This window comes from Diplodia corticola (assembly GCF_001883845.1).
Source record: "Diplodia corticola strain CBS 112549 chromosome Unknown scaffold84, whole genome shotgun sequence".
Lineage (NCBI taxonomy): Eukaryota > Fungi > Ascomycota > Dothideomycetes > Botryosphaeriales > Botryosphaeriaceae > Diplodia > Diplodia corticola.
In genome coordinates, this window is record NW_017971563.1 from 55,062 (window position 1) to 76,309 (window position 21,248).

The 21,248-nt window shown below is 57.1% G+C and overlaps 6 protein-coding genes across 6 annotated transcripts; 2 read left to right on the forward strand and 4 right to left on the reverse strand.

Moving 5' to 3' along the window:
* Nucleotides 1–175: 175 nt before the first annotated feature.
* BKCO1_8400021 (penicillin-binding protein) lies at nucleotides 176–2,388 on the reverse strand (the record flags this gene model as incomplete). Its single annotated transcript, XM_020279553.1, has 6 exons — nucleotides 176–284; nucleotides 403–1,160; nucleotides 1,258–1,469; nucleotides 1,526–1,555; nucleotides 1,614–2,097; nucleotides 2,170–2,388. The coding sequence occupies 6 exons, from the start codon at nucleotides 2,386–2,388 to the stop codon at nucleotides 176–178; spliced, it is 1,812 nt and encodes a 603-aa protein (XP_020125571.1).
* Nucleotides 2,389–3,408: 1,020 nt separating this feature from the next.
* Nucleotides 3,409–5,219, forward strand: BKCO1_8400022 (cytochrome p450 61; the record flags this gene model as incomplete). Its single annotated transcript, XM_020279554.1, has 5 exons — nucleotides 3,409–3,577; nucleotides 3,632–3,782; nucleotides 3,838–4,796; nucleotides 4,846–5,126; nucleotides 5,184–5,219. 5 exons carry the CDS (start codon nucleotides 3,409–3,411, stop codon nucleotides 5,217–5,219), a joined length of 1,596 nt encoding a protein of 531 aa, XP_020125574.1.
* Nucleotides 5,220–7,243: 2,024 nt separating this feature from the next.
* Nucleotides 7,244–10,259, reverse strand: BKCO1_8400023 (uncharacterized protein; the record flags this gene model as incomplete). The annotated part of the gene is made up of 3 exons (XM_020279555.1): nucleotides 7,244–9,703; nucleotides 9,767–9,933; nucleotides 9,998–10,259. The coding sequence occupies 3 exons, from the start codon at nucleotides 10,257–10,259 to the stop codon at nucleotides 7,244–7,246; spliced, it is 2,889 nt and encodes a 962-aa protein (XP_020125573.1).
* A 901-nt stretch (nucleotides 10,260–11,160) lies between these two features.
* On the reverse strand, nucleotides 11,161–12,152 carry BKCO1_8400024 (fmi2 protein; the record flags this gene model as incomplete). Its single annotated transcript, XM_020279556.1, has 2 exons — nucleotides 11,161–11,789; nucleotides 11,846–12,152. The coding sequence occupies 2 exons, from the start codon at nucleotides 12,150–12,152 to the stop codon at nucleotides 11,161–11,163; spliced, it is 936 nt and encodes a 311-aa protein (XP_020125568.1).
* A 3,488-nt stretch (nucleotides 12,153–15,640) lies between these two features.
* BKCO1_8400025 (peptide synthetase) lies at nucleotides 15,641–18,732 on the forward strand (the record flags this gene model as incomplete). Its single annotated transcript, XM_020279557.1, has 4 exons — nucleotides 15,641–15,865; nucleotides 15,917–16,412; nucleotides 16,476–16,837; nucleotides 16,894–18,732. 4 exons carry the CDS (start codon nucleotides 15,641–15,643, stop codon nucleotides 18,730–18,732), a joined length of 2,922 nt encoding a protein of 973 aa, XP_020125567.1.
* A 471-nt stretch (nucleotides 18,733–19,203) lies between these two features.
* On the reverse strand, nucleotides 19,204–20,370 carry BKCO1_8400026 (2-dehydropantoate 2-reductase; the record flags this gene model as incomplete). Its single annotated transcript, XM_020279558.1, has 3 exons — nucleotides 19,204–19,412; nucleotides 19,461–20,273; nucleotides 20,325–20,370. The coding sequence occupies 3 exons, from the start codon at nucleotides 20,368–20,370 to the stop codon at nucleotides 19,204–19,206; spliced, it is 1,068 nt and encodes a 355-aa protein (XP_020125570.1).
* Nucleotides 20,371–21,248: the final 878 nt, after the last annotated feature.

Sequence of the window (21,248 nt, forward strand, 5' to 3'; positions counted from 1 at the left end):
CAATTTGACCCCTCATGCAGCAATACAACCGTTGCACGCTCCTACCACTTCCATCGAAACCGGCGGAAGGAGATCATGGTATTGTCGATTCTGCTGGGAACAGACCGTAGGAGTCGAAGCGAGTTGGGATACATGTGAGTGGTGGCTTGGGAAGTCGAGTGACCGCATCGAGATCTCACTGTCTGGTGAGCACGATATCGTACGGAGGATAATGCAGCTCCACGCCCCGCTCCGTCTCGACCGTCACAATCTTGCTAAGCGGCCATCCGCTCTGGTCGGTATACCTTGTCGCACGATAACAAGTCAGCATGAGTTTTCCAGACGGCCCCTCTTTTTGCCCGATCTCAGGGTCGCCAACACCACAAAGGCACCAGCAGCAGCAGCAGCAGCAGAAGCACTCACCCATCAAAATCAAACCAGTCGCACGTCTCCGACTCCGGGATGACCCTCCACACCTGCGCGACACCACCCCCGCCAAACTGCGCCGCCTCGCCCGCGCCCTCGGCCGGATGCAAGCTCACCCCCCTCGGCGTCGAAAAGTACCGCGCCTTGCTCTCGGCCGTCCACCCCAGCGCGTCCAGGCCCTCCCACGCGCTGGTGCCATTGACGACCAGCTCGCGCACGAACAGCGCCCCCGACTCCTCGACCTCCAGCCGGGCGAACGACTCCGCCCGACTCGCATTCGCGCCGCCGACTCCTCCTCCCACCTCATCCGCAATCGCGCCGCCATCCCGCGCGCCAGCGTACCTCCCCGCATACCTCCCCCGCAAGCTGCCCCCCAGCGCCTCCGCAAACGCCGGCAGCAACACCGCATGCACGGCGTCGCGCACCGCCGTCGGCACGACGCGCGCGTAGTCGCCACCGTCGGCGGCCTGGCTCTCCTGGGACAGCGCGACGATGCCGTAGCCGAGGTTGGGGACGGCGTCGAGCCAGGCGTGGGAGCCGCCGGCGTCGCCGGACTTGCCGTAGATGGCGTAGGTCTTGTTGGTGGCGCCGTCGGTGGCGGCGATGATTTCCCAGCCGAAGCCGACGAGCTGCTTGCCGTCGGGGAGGGCGAGGCGCGGCTGCAGGGAGGTGCGGCGTTGGGTGGGGGTGATGAGGGCGGGGGTGGGGGCGAGCCAGATGCGGTGGAGGTAGGTGGATAGGTCGTTGGCGGAGCTCTGGGGGGAGAGGGTGGTTCGTTAGTGTATGTGGCTTTGGTGGGGGGGTGCGAGGTGGGGGGTGCGAGGTGTTTGGGTTGGACTGCGGACTACTCACCCACATGCCTCCGGCTGGGTCGTAGCCGGGGCCGATGACCAGGTCGACCCAGTTGGGACCACCGGGGACGCCTATGTTTGGGATCAGGGCGTCCGGGATGGCACCGAAGAACGAATGCGTCATGTTTAGATGGTCTAGGATGCTGGATGTGGCGTACTCCGTCCATGTCTGGTTTGTGCCTGCCAGCTGGTTGTGGTAGTTCGCTGCAGCGTCTACCCGGTGGAAGTCAGCAGGATGAGAATCGGCATATATCTCATGTTGAACTTACAAGCGAGGATACAGGAGCCGGCATTTGAATCTATATAGAGGATGAGCTTATTTGATACGCACTTGTTACGGTGGAGTGGGTGGCTTACATGCGGCTCGCTGCCCAGGAGCGAACATCAAGTTGCGTTGCTTGACGGATTCGATGACTTGGCTGGGGCTCACTCCAGCCCACTCAGCACCAATGGTCTCGGCATCGGCTTTAGCAAGCCCTCTCACCATGTTAAAGTCTGTCACATAGCCCTCTCTAGGAATGCCCGAGCTATGGGTTGCGAGCATCGACAGAGTGATCTCGCTGCCACCGTTTTGCCAGTCTTTTTCTGGCAATCCAAATTCGGGAAGCGCATGACGGACAGGCGTGTCTAGGGTCAAGGGGGGGAAAGCGGCGTGGGCCCTGCTCTCGTTCTCCACGACCAATGCCGACAAAGCAGCGATGTTTTTCGAGATGGAGGCAACCCGAAAGATCGAGTCACTGTCGACCTGTGCTACTATAGAAGTGTCGTTGGCAGACGTCTCGTTCATTTTGAGCACCCCATGATTGAAGGCATATGCTTTTTCGGGGCTCGAGGCGTGGATCTGACGCGTGCTGTTAAGACAAGTTTTGGGATGGCTGGGCCGGATGGCCTGTGAACTCTAGAGGCGGCTCACAATAGCGAAACTGAAGCCGTCACGTGTGCTGCCAGTGAAAAGACTCGAGAGGGTGCGTTCGACCTCTTCGAATGCTGCCGTGACTGCCGGGTGTTGCAGGATGGCCGGGTCTGCCAGCAAGTTGCTCGGGGCGTCTGGAATGCAAGAAGACGAGACGACTGGGGCGAAGGTGCCGAGTGCGAGCACTAAAGAGAGTGTTGAGCGGGTTGACAGGCCCATTTTCACGGCAAACGTGGAGAGAAGGAGAAGGCGGACACGAGGGAGGCCAGCGGCGTGCGGACAAGTGGCCAAACTTATACGACGGACAGGACAGGCCCTGAATAAGTCTTGAGTTAAAAGTTACACGGGCGTGAAGCAACATATGTCGTCCAGAGCTTATCTTGATCTACGCTGGGAACACGACTGCTCCTGCCCTATAGGGTAGTCGGTACAGGACGTGTCTTAGACATCAGGACCAAAGGGCGAGTCTTAGACTTAGACCCCCAACCAGCAGCGGAGGTACGTCAACGGTAGAGCAACTGATGAGGCTCATGGCGAGTCAGGAAGCAGCGAGAAGGGGACCGCTAACGACGTTGTTGAGCCGCGACAGAACCGGGCCTAGCCTGGCGCTCTTAGCTTTGACTGCGGTGCTGCGCTGTCGTTATCAGGCGGCCGGCTAAGGGCTAAGGGCTCGGCGGCTCCCAGCGCGGCGGTCGCGCACTCGAGCTGGTAGGATGACCGACAGGATGAGCGACAGGTCGTGCAATGGGCGACGTGCAGATGCGGGGACGCCATCCATGTGCTCGGCCACGGCGAACGCCGGCACGTGAGGGGCGCGCAGCAGAGCGGGTCAGCGCAGCACCACGCGGCGTCTGCAGAGCCGCAGGGCCAAACGGGCAGACTCTCGTGATGCTGGGGCGACGGGGAGCAACGGCGCTTGGATGGATCTGCCCGGTGCGCTGAGCTAATCTCAATCTCCCAGGCACAGGCGCGTGATAGGGCCACGGGCGGCAGCCAAGCTCCAGTGCGGATGCCCGATATGCCGAGCGCCGGCCGTGGCGCCATTTGCAGGCGGATTTAACCTGCGAGCATTATTACTTCTCCCACCGCTCCGCCCTCGTCTGCGCCGTTCTGCACGCCTGGATCCTGTCGTTCCTGCGTCTGCGACCGCGTCTGCCGCTCATTGACTCCTGATCCCGCTCCCTCGCCCGCACACCACCCTCCTCACCGCCAGCGTCCCAGCGACGCGCTCCGCCCGCCATGGAAGCCGTCAATGCCAGTTTCGCGTCGCCCTCCGCCGATGCCCAGTTTACCCCGGAGCTCCGCGGCGCCCCCGCCGTCGCCGGCATCCTGGGCCGCGTCCTCGGCGGCGTGAACGCGTGGTCTGTCCTTGTCACGCTCTTTGCGATGCTGGTTGTCTATGACCAGAGTGCGTTGTCCCCCCCGGCCGCGTGGTTGCGCGCCCGCTGACGCTCGCCGACAGTCAAGTACATCTGGAGCAAGGGCTCCATCGCCGGTCCCACCTGGAAGATGCCCTTCATCGGCCCCTTTCTCCAGTCCGTCAACCCCAAGTTCGAGGAGTACCACGCAAAATGGATGAGCGGCGAGCTCAGCTGCGTTTCCGTCTTCCACAAGTACCGCTCCCGCCCGTGCAACGCTCGCGTCGCCCCTCGCGCTGACACACTGCAGGTTCGTCGTCATCGCGTCGACGCGCGACATGGCGCGCAAGGTTTTCAACTCGCCCACCTTCGTCAAGCCCTGCGTCGTCGATATCGCCTACAAGCTGCTTCGCCCGGAAAACTGGGTCTTCCTCGATGGCAAGGCCCACGTCGACTATCGTAAGGGTCTGAACGGTCTGTTCACCCGCCAGGCTCTGTCCATCTACTTGCCTGGTCAGGAGGAGATCTACGAAAAGTACTTCGCCAAGGCCCTGGAGATAACCGCCGACGCCGAGGGCAAGCCTGTGCCGTTCATGCACTACTTCCGCGAGTTCATCACCGCCGTCTCGCTCCGCACCTTCGTTGGCCACTACGTCGCCGACGCCTCGGTCAAGAAGATCGCCGATGACTACTACTACATCACCGAGGCTCTCGAGCTCGTCAACTTCCCCATCATCATCCCCTTCACCAACACCTGGCGCGGCAAGAAGGCGGCCGACATGGTTCTCGACGAGTTCGCCAAGGCCGCTGCCAAGAGCAAGGTGCGCATGGCTGCTGGCGGCGAGCCCGACTGCATTCTCGACTGCTGGGTCAAGGCCATGTACGAGTCCGAGGACTACACCAAGAAGAAGGAGAAGGGCATTGAGGCGGAGAAGCCCGCTCAGGTCATTCGCATGTTCACCGATCTTGAGATTTCCATGACCATTTTCACCTTCCTCTTCGCCTCGCAGGATGCCACCAGCAGCGCCGCCACCTGGCTGTTCCAGATCATGGCTGACAGGCCCGATTTCCTGAACAAGATTCGCGAGGAACAGCTTCGTCTGCGCGACGGCGACAAGAGCAAGCCTTTCACGATGGATCTGATGGATCAAATGACGTACACTCGCGCCGTTGTCAAGGAGGTTCTCCGCTACAGGCCCCCCGTCATCATGGTCCCGTACATGGCGAAGAAGGCGTTCAAGATTTCGGAGAACTACACGGTCCCCAAGGGTAAGTCGACATGGATATGCATGGATTCGTCCGACTGACTGGGTTGCAGGAGCCATGGTCATCCCAACTACGTACCTGGCGCTGCACGACGCTGAGGCCTACCCGAACCCTGACTCGTTCGAGCCCGAGCGCTGGATTACGGGCGACGCGGAGAAGCAGACCAAGAACTGGCTCGTGTTTGGCACTGGCCCGCACTACTGCCTTGGCCAAGTGTACGCCGTGAACAATCTCATCGCCATGGTTGGCAAGGCGTCGATGGAGTTGGATTGGACGCACAAGGTGACGCCGCTGAGCGAGGAGATCAAGGTTTTCGCGACGATTTTCCCCAAGGTACGTGCCCGCCCCAAGCACACCGCCACGAGTTGGCGCTAACGCGTTTGGCTGCAGGACGACTGCCATCTGGCCTTCACGAAGCGTGCCTAGACGGGCGGCGCACTATGACGATCAGCTTCTACGCGGGCCGGCGGTGATCCGGGTCTCTGGAGACATCCGACTGACCGGCCAGCTTCCTTTGCATTTTTGACAGACACTACAATATGGCACCACTAATATCTTTCTACCTCGCCACCATCATAATACTCGCCTCCTCCTCCATAGCCTCATATCGCAAAAGTTATTTCTTGCCTTAGAGCTCTTGGTTCTTATTCCGCATGATTGGGAAGGTGCTGCGTCCGGTTGGGGACGCAGCACGGAAGCTTGGGCCACGCGATCGGTTTGATTAAGACTGGTCGGGTGGGAATGTGCGTCAAGAGATGCGCATAGAGTAATTTAGATTAGAGAGCGTGCTCGCGATTAACGCGCTTCTTGTCTGCCTCAGGCCCGGTAGGCCTGAGTGACTTGTGTAATTGAGATGGGGTTCCGGATGTCGTCGCCGTTGCTGCTGGTCGGACTTCCCAGCCCTTTCCCCGAGTACCCAACAGTCCGTCTGTTGTCCAAAAGTCTCTTGCGCCGTGTGTTTGCGATGGGAAAAGGCGCATGCATGATCTTGCTGTATTCCGCGTATGAGCAGTCGCTTCACGCCCATACTTGATCAATCCCCATCGCTCTCTCCATCTCGGCTGGTCGCTCGGCCGACGAGGCCAATTAATATTACGTCTCTTGTTTCGACGACGACGACGATGAAATATGTTTCCATCAAATATTATCATTATTTCCCACCAAGGGGCTTCATCTCTTACAAGCTTGCTTGCTTGCTTCCCTTAATTCTGCGTCTTCCGTCGGCTAAAACCTGAAGAGAGGGAGAGACAGAAAGAAAAAAAGGATAAACGCTTGCTCCAGTCGGGAAAGGGTCTAAGCTACTCCCATCTCTTGGGGCGTGCGATTGGCGGATATGGGGGGCGGTGGGTGCGCACGCGGTGGCGCTCTGCACAGATGGAGATCAATGAGTGAGGATTCATTGACGTCCCCTCGCGCCGTCCTTTTTGCGCCCCAAGCGCGCCGGGGCGTCGCCCAGCTCGCTTCCCGTCGCCGGGTGGGTGGGTGGGTGGGTTTATCGTATTCGTGCCGGCCGCCCCCCTCCCCGCTTCAACCCTCTCCTATCCTGATGGTCAACTGTACGGGAAAACGTCCGGTCGGGTTTGATTCAGGGTTGTCTGTTCTGTGTGTGTAGGGTTGCGGTCTGCTGCTTTGGCTCTATTCTCTCTCTCTCTCTCTCTTTTCTTTTTTTTTCGCTAAATTCTCGCACGCTTCTCCTTCTCGTTGTGTATCTAATGCGGTGTGTGGTGGGGGAGGTGATTGGTTTGCGGTGTGTTGTTGTCTTCCCGCGTGTATTGGTGGCCATTGCGTCAGATAGCAGCTAGTAAAAGGAGGTTTGCGGATCGATCTAGGTTCCCCGCATATTCGTACCCGACGAACGTGGATTGGATGGGCGGTTTTTGAGGGGAGACGGTGCTGTCGGAAGAAGATGGGTCTGGTAAGTGATATGAGCCGTGGTGGTGAACGTTGTCTCATACTGCTGTTGAAATGAAAAGATAGCACCGTATCGAGGATAATCATGATTCCTCATTTCAACTGGTTCTAAGCCAGTATTACACAGCACACGAACAGGTAAATACCTAATAAGAGTTGCAAATGTACTATTGTGTTTGTGTGTGTACCTGACATAATGCCTGTTCTCTATGGAAACCATTTGCAATGCTTGGTTAGTTCTACAGTCGATTGCCCCGCCACCCCCAATTGCCATAACCCCCTTCCAATATAACTCCTTCAGAATGCTGTATGAGCTACGCATACTACGACAATGTCTGGCCAAACATCCCGCATGAGCTTCTGTCCACTCGCATCCACAACCAACAGCTAGACTGTGCCGGCTTGAAACTCCCTTAGTCCAACTATTTTCTTCCCCTCGCTCCTCTCAATTCACCTCCTTTCCAGGTTTCCCAGTGCCACCCCGCTCTTTCCGTCCAGATATAAGAGCATCGACACACGCCACGCCACACACCGAGGAATCAATCGTCCCCAGCGTACTCAACAACGCCCTTCATGAACATCCCATAAGGATCCTTTGCCTCGGGCTTCTTCCCTCCCTCCACCTCCGCCCTCTCCTCTCTCTCTTCCTCCATCACCCCCACCTGTACCACCACCTCCTCCTCCTCTTCTTCTTCTTCTTCTCCTCCTCCCCCATCACCACCGCCCCCACCATTCTCACCACCCCGCAACGACGCCGTCGTCCCCCCTCCAACCAAACCGTCCACATCGCCTCCACCATCACCCTCCCTCGCCACGCCGCTCGCCATCGCAAGCTGCGGGCGCACGACGACGACGCCACCGCGACCGCCGCGACCGCCGCGGCGATGGTAATTGTGGCGCTGGCGGAGATGGCGAACGCCGAGTCCGAATCCGAATCCGTTTCCGTGTCCGTGTCCGTTACCATTCGAGTTGCGGCCGCCGTTGCGGTTGCCGATGATGTTGCCGACACGATGGCCGTTGCCGGTTCCTCGGGCTCTTTCGGACGACGACGGCGGCGGCGGCATGTTGCTGCTGCTGCTGCCACAGCTTGCGGCGCCGGAAGGACGAGTACGGTTGGTGCTGGTGGTGCTCGGGGTGACGGTGGTGCTGCGCTTTCTTCTGGTGTTTGGGAAGGCGGGGGAGTGCTGCTGCTGTTGCTGTTGCTGCTGCTTCTGCTGCTGCTGTGAGTGGGAAGCGGTAGTAGTAGTGGCAGTGGCAGTGTTGTTGGTAGCTGCCTTTGTCGTGGTGGTGATGGTCGTCAGCATCGGGGCCACGGGGATGGTTGACGGGGGAGTGATGGCGACGGCGGGGATGGGGGCGGCGGCTGCGGCCGTCGCGGCCGCGATGTTGAAAGAATAAGAGGAGGCGGGAGGTGGTGGTCCGAAAGCGGCAGTGTCGGTTCGAGAGGCGGCGGAGGAGGAAGAGAAACAGAGGTCCGGGGTGTTGGGCTGAGGGGTCGTTGCCGTTGCGACTGGGGGAGGAGAAGAAGCGGTGTTGTTGTTGTCTGCCATGATCGTCACTGTGCTTGAAGCAGCTTGAGGGTGGTGCTGCCATCCGTTGTGCTGTTGCCCCTGCCAGTGCTGTCCGTGCTCTTGCTGGTCTTTCCTTTCCGTCGTCAACACGTCTTGCAGCGATGTGACCTGCGTGAGTGCCTGCGCCGCCTGTTGCTCCTGGATGTGCCGGTGGTAGTTCCTCTCGAACAGATGCAGCATGGCGGATGACGACGAGGCGGCGAGGACCGGGCGTTGTCGGGATAGCTGTTGCCGCTGCAGCCGCTGCAGTGAAGGAGAGCTGGGCTCCGTACCCATCGCCATAGGTGTTGACGGTGGCGTTTGGGTCATCAGTAGCCGCTGGTGTGGGTAACGAACGAAGGTGATGCAGTCTTCATCCTTGTTGTCAGGCGTCAAACCAATAGTGGGCGTCGAGCCAGTGGCAGACGGGCTCAAGTCGTCCCCTCTCAGCGAGCTGGAGGAGCAGGATATGTGCGGGACCGCTGCGGAAGCCGTGGCGCCAAGCATACTCAATACCTCTGCTTCTGAGTTCTCGAAGGATAACGAGGGTCCGTAGATGGCGGAAGGAAGATCTGACGGCGATGGTGAGGATGGAGCAGTAGACGGTGACATCTGACGTAGCAAAGCCCAGGCCGTCGAATATGCCGGTGTGTCAGGCGAGGTGGGGGCTGATGGACCTTGACTGAGTGCAGGTGTTGCCACAGGGCCGATGTTGGACTGTGACAGCAGAAGAAAGTGTACGAGCTGGGGATCGAAGTGCTGCTGAGATGTACTGGGCGACGACGCCGCTTGCTCCTCCCTGACAAGTGACTGCCCCTGCCGCTCGCCGGACCTCAGATGCTGAAGATCTTGCTGGGCGGTGCCTACTGGAAATGACCATTCTCCAAATTTAAGGCGAGAGCGTTGGGCGCACTCCTTCAAGCCAAGAGAGAAGGGATCTGTAGCCATCCATGGAGTGCCGCTTCCAAAGCCCTGCAATGATTCACTCTCCGCCTGTCCGGGTACAACGTCCCGTGGAATAAGAAATGGGTTCCTCAGTTCTCGGGAAAAGACTGCTTTCTGTTTACCAAAGAAGACACAATGTTCAGCAGTCATATTACGTACTCCTTTCGGTATGTGCGGGTCCTCCACCCTCCTACCAGGGTTCGGCGTACACTTCTTCAAGTCGACAGGCTTGAGGAAGCGCCGCGGCCATTTCTGCTGCATGAGGAAGCGATGTGCTTGCAAAAGGTTTCCAAGCATGGTCGGTGATGACAGACAAGCTGGATAGTCGCCATCGAGGTAAGAATCCTCAATCACATCCAGCGCCTTTATAGCATCCTCTGCCGACATGTCGAGGATGTGTTGAATGGGGAAGCAAGGATCCTGAAACCCTTCATCGAGAGCAGCGATGTACATGTTGCCAATGACAGTGGACCGCATGATCGGATGAAGCTCAGATAACTTCGCCTGCCCAATCGTCAAAGTCGATTCAAAGAGCGACCTACCAGAAGACAGAAAGGACAATCATACCTTTCTCGACCCTGCTGAATCGTCCGTCTCCATGCCGCGGCGCCTCGCCCGCAACCAAACTTCAGCCATACGGTCGTCTTCCCTCTCCACCAGATCCCTCAACGAAACTGGCCGCTCATCCTTGTCAAGCCTGAGCCTCACGACGAGCGAATCCTCCAGTGACGCATCTACCACAAACACTCCAAGTCAGCCAGCCAAAGCTTCCCTCACCGCCACCCAACCAAATCTCACCTTCTCCCTCGCCCGCCCCGCCACCGCCACCGCCACCGCCTGACCTCACCCTACTACCACCGCCGAGCGGCAATGACGGAAATGCTGCCGGTCGCACATTCGGGTTAAACGCTGTCGACGCTATATGCAACGTCGGTCGTCCTGACCTGCTGGTTGGGTGGATGACGCGAGGCTCCGGGCCCTCTTCGGGGGCGTATATTTGGTCGAGCTCGTCTTCGAAGCGGCGAGGTGCGCGGCGCTCGCGCGCGTTCCGGAGGTTCATTGCTGCTGTCAGGATGTGGAGGAGGAGGGCGAGGAGGAAGAAAGCTGTGGCAGTGTTATATGTCAATGGACGCGTCGGCGACGCGTGACATGTGGGGAAAAGAGTCTTGCGGGCTTGGTTGTTTGTTTGTTTGTTGTCGTCGTTGTTGTTGTCACGGTGGTGGTGTGGCGACAGGGTATTAGTGGGTGAGAAGCGGTTTCCCTTTGGTGGCGGCTCCGGGTTGGGGCTGTGTACGGCGGAGGTTTGTTTTGGCAAGGGGACAAGAGAGGCCGGTAGGATAGAGTTGAGGTGAAGTACGTGCCAGTCGACTTCGTCCGGAACACGCGGGTTTCTGGTGCGTACCAGAGAGTGAATGTGGAAACGGTCAGTCGCCATATCCGGCAGGCGGGACCCGGGACACGTTCAAAAGCCTACTAACCTGTCGCACGCCATATCAGTACCGTAAAGGCCATTCACGGGAAGACACTCAAGATATGATGGCTCCTCTCGAACGTTTGACATGTCAAAAAAGAAACTGTTGAGGCTCAACGCAGAGACAAAAAGCGAAGCAGCATTGTAAAAGACCTCGATTCAATTAAAAATGTCCGTAAATGAAGTTTCGTCATGAATACGAGAGTAAGAACGCCGTCGCCGGGTATCATGCCACCATCGATCCTTCGTTTCTTCCCTATTGTTGTATGTCTGTTTGAGAGCTCAAAGTCAGCGCGTACAGATGGTGCAAGGAGCAAGTGCGGACATACAAAAGAGGGGTACAACTGTTGATATAGTATAACCAGCTCTATGAAGCCGTGTGAAGCGAGGTCGATGTGCAAAACTTGCAAACGAAAGCAGAGAAGACAGAGTGCGGCTGGACGAGGGAGATGTATTTCCGAGGTGATGCGCCGATGCAAACCACACGGCTTCAGTCGATACTCTCGAACGGTATATGCGTCCGGCCCTCGAATCGCAGGATATCAGCATCAGCTACGGTATCTACATCCATATCCTCGTCGTATGTTGTATCAAGCGAACGCTTAGAGCTGCTCTGTGTCGAGTGGGATTGCTGCGGATGCCGACCCGCGCTGTCGAGGGCAACGAGGCGCTTTGCCGCCAGGATATCTCCATAAGATTGCAGAACAGTCTTTAGGTGGTCATCGAAGTTGACGCAGAAGCGTTGGCCTTGAACAAACTGCATTGCACGGAGGAAATCCAGGCCCAGCATTTCCATGATCCACGCCACCACAACGGCCGCTGATTTCTCATTCCCTGATTCACAGAAGACGAGGACCTTTCCGTGTTGCAAACCACATCTGCCACCAAGTATGCGAGCGTTGACATCGGCAAGGTGAGTGTTGATCAGGTCGGTGGCCAAGGGGAACGAGGCGATCAAGTCTTGCGGGGTACGGATATCGACGGTGTGGAATGCGATGCCCATCTCGTTGGCGATGCGGGCGGCGGCGTTGACGGGCATGCCGGCCTGCTTGACAGCGAGCAGCATGGTGATATTCGTCTTGCTAAGGAAGTCTCGATTTTTCGCAGCGCTGTGGGGGCCTGCAAGCGGGGATCAGCTGGGGGACAAGACGCAAGAGCAACAGGCGGCGACTGACCCAGATAGAGGTATGGCGTTACCATCTGAGCATCGCGGCGCTTCTCGTAGGTCCACTCCAGACCGGCGTTTTGAGCGGTGAGCTCGCCGCCATTGACGGCGGCCAGAAAGCTCAGGTCCGGGCCGCGGGCATCGATGGTGGAGACAGAGTCAACGCGGATGGCATTGGAGGATTCCTGGCTGTTCACGGCGGGCGGCGGGATGATGATGCGCGGCGGGGTGGGCACGCGGAAGGCGTACTCGTTGTTGCTGGCACGGCGGAAGGAGCGGCTGGTGTCGGAGAGGGCAACCTCCTCGGTGGTGGTCATGGTGACGGGGATCTCGCAGCGGCTGGGCTGGCTGTGGTCAGGACGACAGCAGGCCGGAGTGGGATCGGGTGGAAGACAGGGCAGAGGCGTAGTGCGCAGTCGAGGCGGGAGGGAAGTCGCCAGGCAGCCACGGCTCGCAGGCGCTACAGGCTCACTCGACGCGCGGGCCGACGTTCATGCTGGACCAAGGAGCAGGCAAGAAGTGGGTAGTCGGAGAGCACTGTGGGCTCGAGGTTCAACGGCACGCTGAGGATGGGCGCGACAGATGTAAGAGGGACCGGGTGAGGTCACCGTTCTGGGCCCGACGGTCGGCCCGCCCCTGCCTGGTCGAGATGGCCACGCTAGCGAACACTAGTGCACGCCGAACTCCATTTGATCTGCCCGCGTCTGCCACAGTTCCCGGTCCAACAAATGCACGCTGCAGCCCTGCTGCCCTGCCAGCCGCAGCTTCAGATCCGTAATCTCGCCTGCCTGCTGCAGCGGGGCGGATATACCCCCACAGCAGTTCCATGTTGTGTTGCTGTTCTGGACACGCATCCCAATATCCTTCTGTGTAGATTGTGGTTTCTGTTGCTTTTGCAAACATTGAGGCTGCCATCGCTATCAGTGTGAAAGTGGATGAAGGTGAGGGGAGGTGTGTGCTGTTTGGGTCGCCGTCGGAGAGGTGAAGAAGAAGGATGAGGGTTAAAGTTGAGCTGAGGATGGATTTTATGTGCGTTACCTGGACCCTGATCATCTGCTCATAGAAATCCACTTACAGCTTCATCCATGCATGATTTACAAAACTACAATACCGGTTGAGCAAGAGCGATTGGGTTGAGGCCTCGACACTCCGTTGCTGAAACTCTCCAAGTACTTGAACCACACCAATTTCGACAACATCGCAACTGCCTTGGGCTGAAACTGTGTTGCTTAAGTCATACGTTGGTCCGTACGTCTGAACAACAGCGATTCGACAAAAGTGATAGGTGTGAGCAATGTGCGAACTGATCGCGTTGATGTCCGCAGTGGCAAGTGAGTCAAGGAATCTGAGCACACTAGGTTCGTAGACAATGACGCTCCTATGGATATAGCGGTGGTAAGCGTGCGCGCCATCTGGGAACAGTGTCTTGGTTGTGAAGAAGGTGACAGACTGCCGCTCGGGAGTCACGTCGTCAAGACCCAAATCTACAAAGTGAGACTCACTGCACCTGTTTTTAGTATCTGGCTTCGGCCGTCCTCTCTTTCAAGCTCGGACCGACACCCACCACGCCATTAACTACCTTCGAGATCCTCTACGTCCCGACTCTCGCGTACACGTAGCGACGACGTATGGCCACACCCATCTCGATCTCGCTGAACAAACCAGTCGGCATCTCTCACTACTCGCCAGCGTACCAGAAAGCATGTGGTTTTACTCAGCCCGCTCACCATACACATTGGAATTACCGTTTTGTATAGGTACGATGTCCTGGCATGTTAATTGTGGCTCGGTATTCCGGCAGACAAGAGCCGTGTTACGAATCGACCGCCAAAATGCATTCAGCTACATTCTACATACGAAGTGAGGCTCCTGAAGAGCGAAGGGAATAAAGAATGGCGCGCGATTGAATGGTAGTGGGTAGTAGCGGCAGAACGATATGTCAGACGGTGATCGCAGACGGTCACATGTAGAAGCTGGTCGACTGGATGTCTCATTATGCGCTGCTACTACCTGGGGTTTATATAGATAACGAAAGAAGTGGCAGCGCTCGCAAGGCTCGACAAGGAACACATTGCTGAAGAGGACCCTGTTGGGTTGATGACGATCATCCTCCTGATGAGGAGCCTCAACGTTATTATTTCTTCAAACGAGTCCCGTGCGCGAATGTCTTCCCAGACTCTATAAGAAGAAGACTTTAGCTATAGGTTGTTTGCAAAACCAAGGGAAGTTTTCTTCTTTCAAATGGCTTTGTAAAGAAACCAAATGCAAACAGTACTCTCTGGATTTGGAGAAAGGGGAAGGCTGATGAACGAAAAAGCTAGTAAGAAGACGAGCCAGAGAGTTCTAATTTGTGACTCCCGTTCAATGAAGATAGTACAGATGTGCTGCTCCTTTGGACTGTCATGTATCATAGAATGCCCAATTGCTTATCGAAATATGGACAAGGAATTGGCGCTTCGAGACGACCGTGGAAGACGGACCGGAGAAAGTCGGGGATGCTTCAAATTGATTGTATGTCACACCAAAAAAAAAAGGAGAAAAACTTGAGAGGTAACGTGAGACGCTTGCATGGAGGCAGACCAAGGCAGCCTTCTAAGCCCGAAAGTTGGGGCTCGAGGGAAAAATGTAGCGGACAAGAAGAAAGACAGGAAATGGGGAACAAATCGACTGCATCGTCAGCGCAGAGTCAGACTAGCCCGGCCTGCCCAGCTTCGTTCAAATAGAAACCTAGACATTGAGGACAGTTCGGCGTTACTTACGTAGTGTTCCGCGTTCGTAGCAACCATGTTGCATGATCGAGCATAACTGCAGTTTCGCCGCAGGCATTCCTGATGAGAACAACGTAAGATATTGCAGCCGCCTGTCAGTGCTGAAGTGAAGCTGAGATTACTCACTGCTAGAGGCAAGTCGGCTTTTCAAGAGCGATTTGGAGCCGTCCGGACAAGACTTTCAACGGCCCCGAAATTGGTAGCTTGACTGGCGACGTCTGCGCACCAGTGAGGGCCCCGACACGCCAGCTTCCGAAACCAGCAACTCCGCATCACACCAATTTCAGGACCCCTTCACGTCAGATCATGCCTCCAAGTAGCTTAGTCCATTGGAGCGGAGGCACGGTATTGGGTGCGAGGACCCTTCTTCATTTCCATCCCTCCCCGGAAAGCGGGATGCAAGTGCCTCCCATTGCTGCGTCAACGGGCGCGCGCGCGCGCGCCAAACGGCTGGCTCCATTTGGTAAGTACGGTCTGCAGCCCACACACACAGAAGTTGCCCAGAGAGCCGGCGGAAGCTCGCCGAGACCGCTCTGTCACACAACAGTCATCATTGAACGTAGCACGAAATAACGAGGCTTATCTAGCCTGACCGCTGCCCTGCGTTGTGTCCGTCATCCCACCGTTATCAGGGTTTTCCTGTTTTTCTTCAGGCTCGCGTTACTTTCCCTTGCATTTCGCACACGCCGGCGTTGCGAAATCTTCATGCTCCCCACAACCCCTGCCATTCCGACGACAAACCCTGGCCGAGGCTGTGGAATGCTGCGAGCGAGCCCACTCATCACATCCTATAATCCAATATAGGTGGCGCAAGTCCAGCGAAATTGGTGTGACACCGGGAGGGAATGCAGGGAAAGCGCGGCATACCGAGTCTGGGCTGGGCAAAATGCCAGAATAGGAAACGCATCTCGATGGCGGCTCTGGATAGAAACCCCTTGAGACTTGCCAGAGAGAAAGTTTAGATATATTTGCGGCCGCGCTGGTGAAATGGTCCATGGTTCGGCCAACGACCAAAGAGAACCGCTGCTGCCGCCAAGATGCTCACCTCGCTGCTGATACAACTCTACTCGTACCTCGCGCCGGCCCTCTGGGACCCCAAGGCAACGGCGGCGAGCAGCCTCGGCGAAGATCCAAAGACGCTGCTGGGTCTGCTGGAGCGGGCTGCGAGGCTGTGGCCAAACCACGGCATTGCCTTCAAGGACCAGGGATGGAGCCAACGGTCCGACTTCGTGACATACGCTGAGCTCCTAAGGGAAGCGACGGTAAGCGCATCGCGCACTGGGAGGCGAACAGGACGTTGCTGACGGAGGCAGACAAACGCAGCCAAACTGCGGGAAAACGGCGCTGTCACGCCCCGGAAACACGTCGTGCTGTACTTCAACACGCACCACGACAACGTCGTATGGTTCTGGTCGGTTGTCGCCGCAGGAGGCGTGCCTGCTCTCCTTTCTCCGCTTTCCAGCAACGACACCACGCTCGCTGGGGAACTCGAAAACCTCACCAACCTCTTCAACGGCCCGACCGTTCTCACCACCAAACAGCTCAGCCGACTCTTTAGGCCGATTGCCTCCATCACTACGCTCACCGTGCAGTCGATGGCAACAACCAAGGTGGAAGAGTTTTACGGCATGAAAGCGGTGGATGAGGGAGTCGGTCACGAAGATGAGTTGGCAGCCATCTTATTCACCAGCGGCAGCACAGGATTCGCAAAGGGTGTTGAGTACACGCATACGCAGTTCGTGAGTTCCAGCAAGCTGAAAAGCAATTTCCATGGCACGAACTCGGCCATGACGTTCATGTCTTGGGTCAGTAAGTATTGCCCAGCCCGACGAGAGATTCCAGCATAGGTTTCCGCTGACAAGTGGCACGTAGGTTTCGACCACAGTGCCGCGCTCTGCGAAAACCATTTACATGCGGTTTACGCGGGCGCGAACCAGGTCATGATTCCGGCGATTGACTTCGTGAGGAAGCCTGTTCGGTTCTGGAAGGTGCTCAGCGAGCATCGGGTTGCTTACACATTTGCTCCGAACTTCTTCATCGCCACGGCCACACGTGCCATCAACGAAGTCGATGAGTTCGAGAGGAAGCGCATGAGGTTGGACTTCAGCGAGCTCCGCGTGATCATGTGCGGCGGCGAAGCGAACAAGACAGCTACTCTGGCTGCGGCGGAGAGGGTTTTGACGGAACATGGCGCACCGAAGTGTAGCATCAAGGCGAGCTACGGCTTGAGCGAGGTAATAAATACGCTTGGATGACACCGCAAGTGGCAAAGGAGCTAATGACATTGCAGACTTGTTCAGCGTTCTTCTACAATCTAGAGTCGCCAACGTACGATGTGAAGCGAAAATACGACTTCGCATCTGCTGGGAAGCACCTTCCACAGCACGAGCTCCGCCTTGTTGATGAGCACGGCAGGCATGTCAAGCGGGGAGGGTCGGGTGCCATTCAAGTCCGAGGAGCGCTCATCTTCAAGCGCTACTACAACAATGAGGCGGCCACGAGCGCTTGCATGACCAAGGATGGTTGGTTCGACACGGGCGATCTCGGAATGCTTGACGATCAAGGAAACTTGTGCATCGTTGGTCGCTCAAAGGAGATCCTCGTCATCAATGGCCAGAAGTACTCGTCATTCGAGCTGGAACACGCCATTGAAACGACGAACATCCCCGGTCTCAGCAAGAGCTACACCGCATCCTTCTCTGTCTGGACCCAGGACACCAAAGCCGACAGCGAAGACGTCGTCGTTCTGTTCAACCCAACCAATGATGCCATGGACGATTCACCCGCGCTTCGGGAGACGGTCACCCAGATCAACGAGGCTTGCATTCGCTTCTGCCGTAAGCGTCCCGTACAGGTGATTCCTCTGCCGAAGCAGAAGCTGCCGAAATCCACGATTGGAAAGCTGTCTCGGGCGAAGCTGAAGAAGTCTTTCCAAGCTGGCCACTTTGACGAGTTCAAGCTAGCGGAGCGCGCGCCTCAGTTTGCCTCTCATCGAGGCGCAGACCTGGAGACGCCTCTGCAAAAGGTCTTGGCCAGAGTTCTGTGCGAGGAGACTGGATTGAAGCATTCGGACTTGCATCTCGACATAGCAGTTGCGGATTTGAACATCGACAGCCTGGGATATCTCCGCATCAAGTCATCGCTCGAGAAGATCCTCGACTGTGAGGACCCCATCTCGATGTCTCTGCTCCTGTCGTGTCGGACGATTGGTGACTTGGACATGATGCTTCTCTCGCTGGGTACCACGACGACCGAATACGACCCAATCGTGCCGCTCGTCGCGTCGGGATCGAAGAGTCCGCTCATCCTGTGCCATCCCGGAGGAGGCGAATTCTTGACGTGGCTTGGATTGTTAAAGTACGTCCCGGACAGGCCTATTTTTGCGCTGCGGGTCCGCGGATTCCACAAGAACGAGACGCCGTTCGAGACGTTGGATGAGATGCTTGACGTCTACATTGATGGCATCAAGCGGCACCAACCAAAAGGGCCATACTCGCTCCTCGGCCTCTGCTTCGGCGGGATGCTCGCGTTTGAGCTGGGCAAGAGACTCGAAGCAGCGGGCGAGCAAGTGCAATTCTGCGGCGGGATCGACAACCCGGCCGACTTGACGCGGATCCAGGTGCGCGAGAAGCAGCGCAACTTCATCATCGACTTGCTGCACTTTTTCCAGCTCTTGGACATGGAGACTGCGATGAGATGGGAGAAGGAGATGGACGACATCCCAGACGAACAGTTCACGCAGGCCATCTTCGCGCGCTTCCCCGACGGGACGCTGGAGAACCTTGATCTGACGATCCCAAAGGTCGAGACATGGCAGCGGATCAACACCAACATGCAGCGGATCACGCGGTCGTACGTTCCACGCGGACAAGTGTCAAAGTATGACCTCTTCTGGGTGCCGCCGCTACCGCAGTACAAGTGCAGCGACGAGGAATGGCGACACGACTGGCTGTCGAAGTGGAAGACGCACGTGACGGGAGCGGAGCAAAGAGACGTTGACGTTGAGGACTCGGAAGGGCCGCTGCGGTACCACCGCGTTCAGGGCACGCACTTCACCATTCTGAGGCCGGAGAACATCGACATTTTCCAGGTGGCGTTGAACAAAGCCATGGGGTTGCGAGGCGTGTGATGTTGGGTCCCGGGTTCAAGGGTTGGCGTGGCAGGTTCGGAACCGGCGTTATGGATGGGTGTTTGTAGTAATGTAATAGCGTCTGGCATGTTGTTGCAAAGCAGTGAGTGGAAACTATGATGGGTGGGTGCGTCGGGTACTACCTAGAACCGAGACCCCTCCCATGACGTAAGCGCAACCGACGGGAAAGCGCGTTGCGACGCGTCGCGTCATCCATCCATTTCTCCCTTTCTCCCTTTTCTCCCGCACCACCTCACAACACTCGCCGGGTTTTGAGTACCATCGACATGCAGCTGGATCAAGGTCTATCACTACGCATTCACCCCACTCATGCACTATCTCGTCAACCTGGAAATAATAATAATAATGGCATATAGCAAGCAAGCCACAGGCCGTGCTCAAGTCCGAAACAAAAGCTCCATGGGCGAAAAAGGAAGCCAACCAGCCATCAAGGCCCGTCAACGCGCGAGCCTAGCATGCCACCGCCACTGCCTCGACTTCTCTTTCAACACTCAGCTCCTGCGGCACGCTGTGCCTGCGCCTGACACTCTGCAACGTCCGTGCTGCCAGGGGCTGCGTCGGCGCAAGCATCTGGCTGTTCATGCCCAGCAGCGTGTGGTAAACCAGCTTGATGGTCGGCACCGGCACCCCGATCTGGTCTGCCTGTCGACAGATGTTTCCTGCAACTTTGTCAGACTTGCGCCATACGAAGGAGAGATGGAACTTACCGCATAGCGACTCGACCTCCATTGGCCTCTTCATCCTCGCGTCCTGGAGCATAGATGGCGCCAAGGAAGGGTTGTTCTTTGCAAACTCTATCGTCTTGGCCGGTAGGTCATCTGAGAGTGAGATGCCTAGTTTTAACGCCACCTCATACATCTCATGTGCAAGCTGCCGCACCGTCTGCAAGTAAGGCGAGGTCAGCAGCGGGTGCGTCTCGAGCCCGGAAATTGCCGCCATCGGATTCCACGCTCCGTTGAATATCTGCTTGGTCCAGCGCTCCGCCTGCGCGTCACTGATTCTCTTGAATCTATCGTCAAGCGCAACAAACTTTCCCAACCGGCTCTCGTCGGTACCCTTGCCCTCTCGCGCATCATAGGTGCCGATATGGAACGCATGAGGGCGGATACTGGAAACCTGCTGAACCGTACCTGGCGCAGGCTGCAGGCAGCTGATGTAGCATATGGCAGACAGGATTGTGTTGTTGCGAAACGCTTTGCGGAGCGGCGCCTCGACGCCCACTCCGTTCTGCGCCGAGACCAGCGTCGTCTTTTCCGTCACCGCTGGCGCCAGTTCCCCGACGAACGAGAGACCGTCCGACGGAGTGACTTTGTTGGCACAGACCACGTAGTCGAAGGTCATATCAGACGCCTCACGTGGAGAGCGAATGACACGGTAAGGCAAGAATGTGCCGTTGCCCCACATCTTGGTCGACAATTGAATTCCGTTCTGCTTGACCGCGTTGTAGTTGGACCGACAGACGACAGAGAGCCTGGCATGTGGGTTCTGGGCCAGCCTCCAGCCTATCGTGGAACCCACAGCTGTTGCCCTTGGTCAGCATGACTTCAGTCTCTCGGCGGGCTGTTGCTTACCTCCGGTGCCAAAGATCAGAATGTCCAGAGGTTTTCCGGGGCTCATTGTGACGACTTCCGCTATGATCACCGCGAGCAATGATGACGACTGGCACTACCAGAGCCTGCTGGACGAGCACAACTTGTCTGCATCAAGGAGTGGAGATGGAAACGACAGGACGAGCTCAGCCGGCACGCAGAGAGGCGGACTGCGACATCTAATCAGAGTCACAGGGACAGGGCCCCATCTTTTGAGGGTTTCAACTCGCAGCATATTCGCCAAACATTGCGCTGCCGAACCCGGTATACCGCCGAGAATGGTCAGCCAAGCTGCTGTGCCATGTCGCCGAGCAACGGGCCGCAGCCGGTAACAGCTTCATGGGACTGCACGAATCCCTCGCTCCCATTTCTCCAACCAATGGCCTTTGTCTGCGCTGCCAACCCCACCCTATCGTCACCCCATACTCGCGTCGTCCCAGGCCGGTGCACTGTCTCCTTGCTTTGGGAAGAGCCTATTCGGACAGGCTTCCCCCGGTAGTCATTGGCGGGGAAGTGTTCCGAGCGTTGGTCGGCCACGGAAGATGATAGCGAGGAATGAGACGTGCCCATTTTTGGAGCAACACCTAGCTAGGCACGGAACGCTTCCTATTCGTCGTTCCGGATAAGGTGTGGCAAAGGCTGCTTTACTGCAACTGTACCGGCTTTCTGGCCCGGCTTGCCGAAGACGCCAATTCTACGTGCTCGGGACGGCCCACAATTAAACATTCCAACGGCTCTCGTCAGAAATTTCTTCAGCATTTCTGCATTCCACACGCATCGGCGATGAGCTGCAGACACACTTTCAAGGAGTTCGCCCTTATGGTTGATTACTTACCCTTATCTCCCCCTCTCCTTCGTGGATGAGCAGATTAGCCGCTTTTGATTTTTGAACAAAGCGAGGTGTGC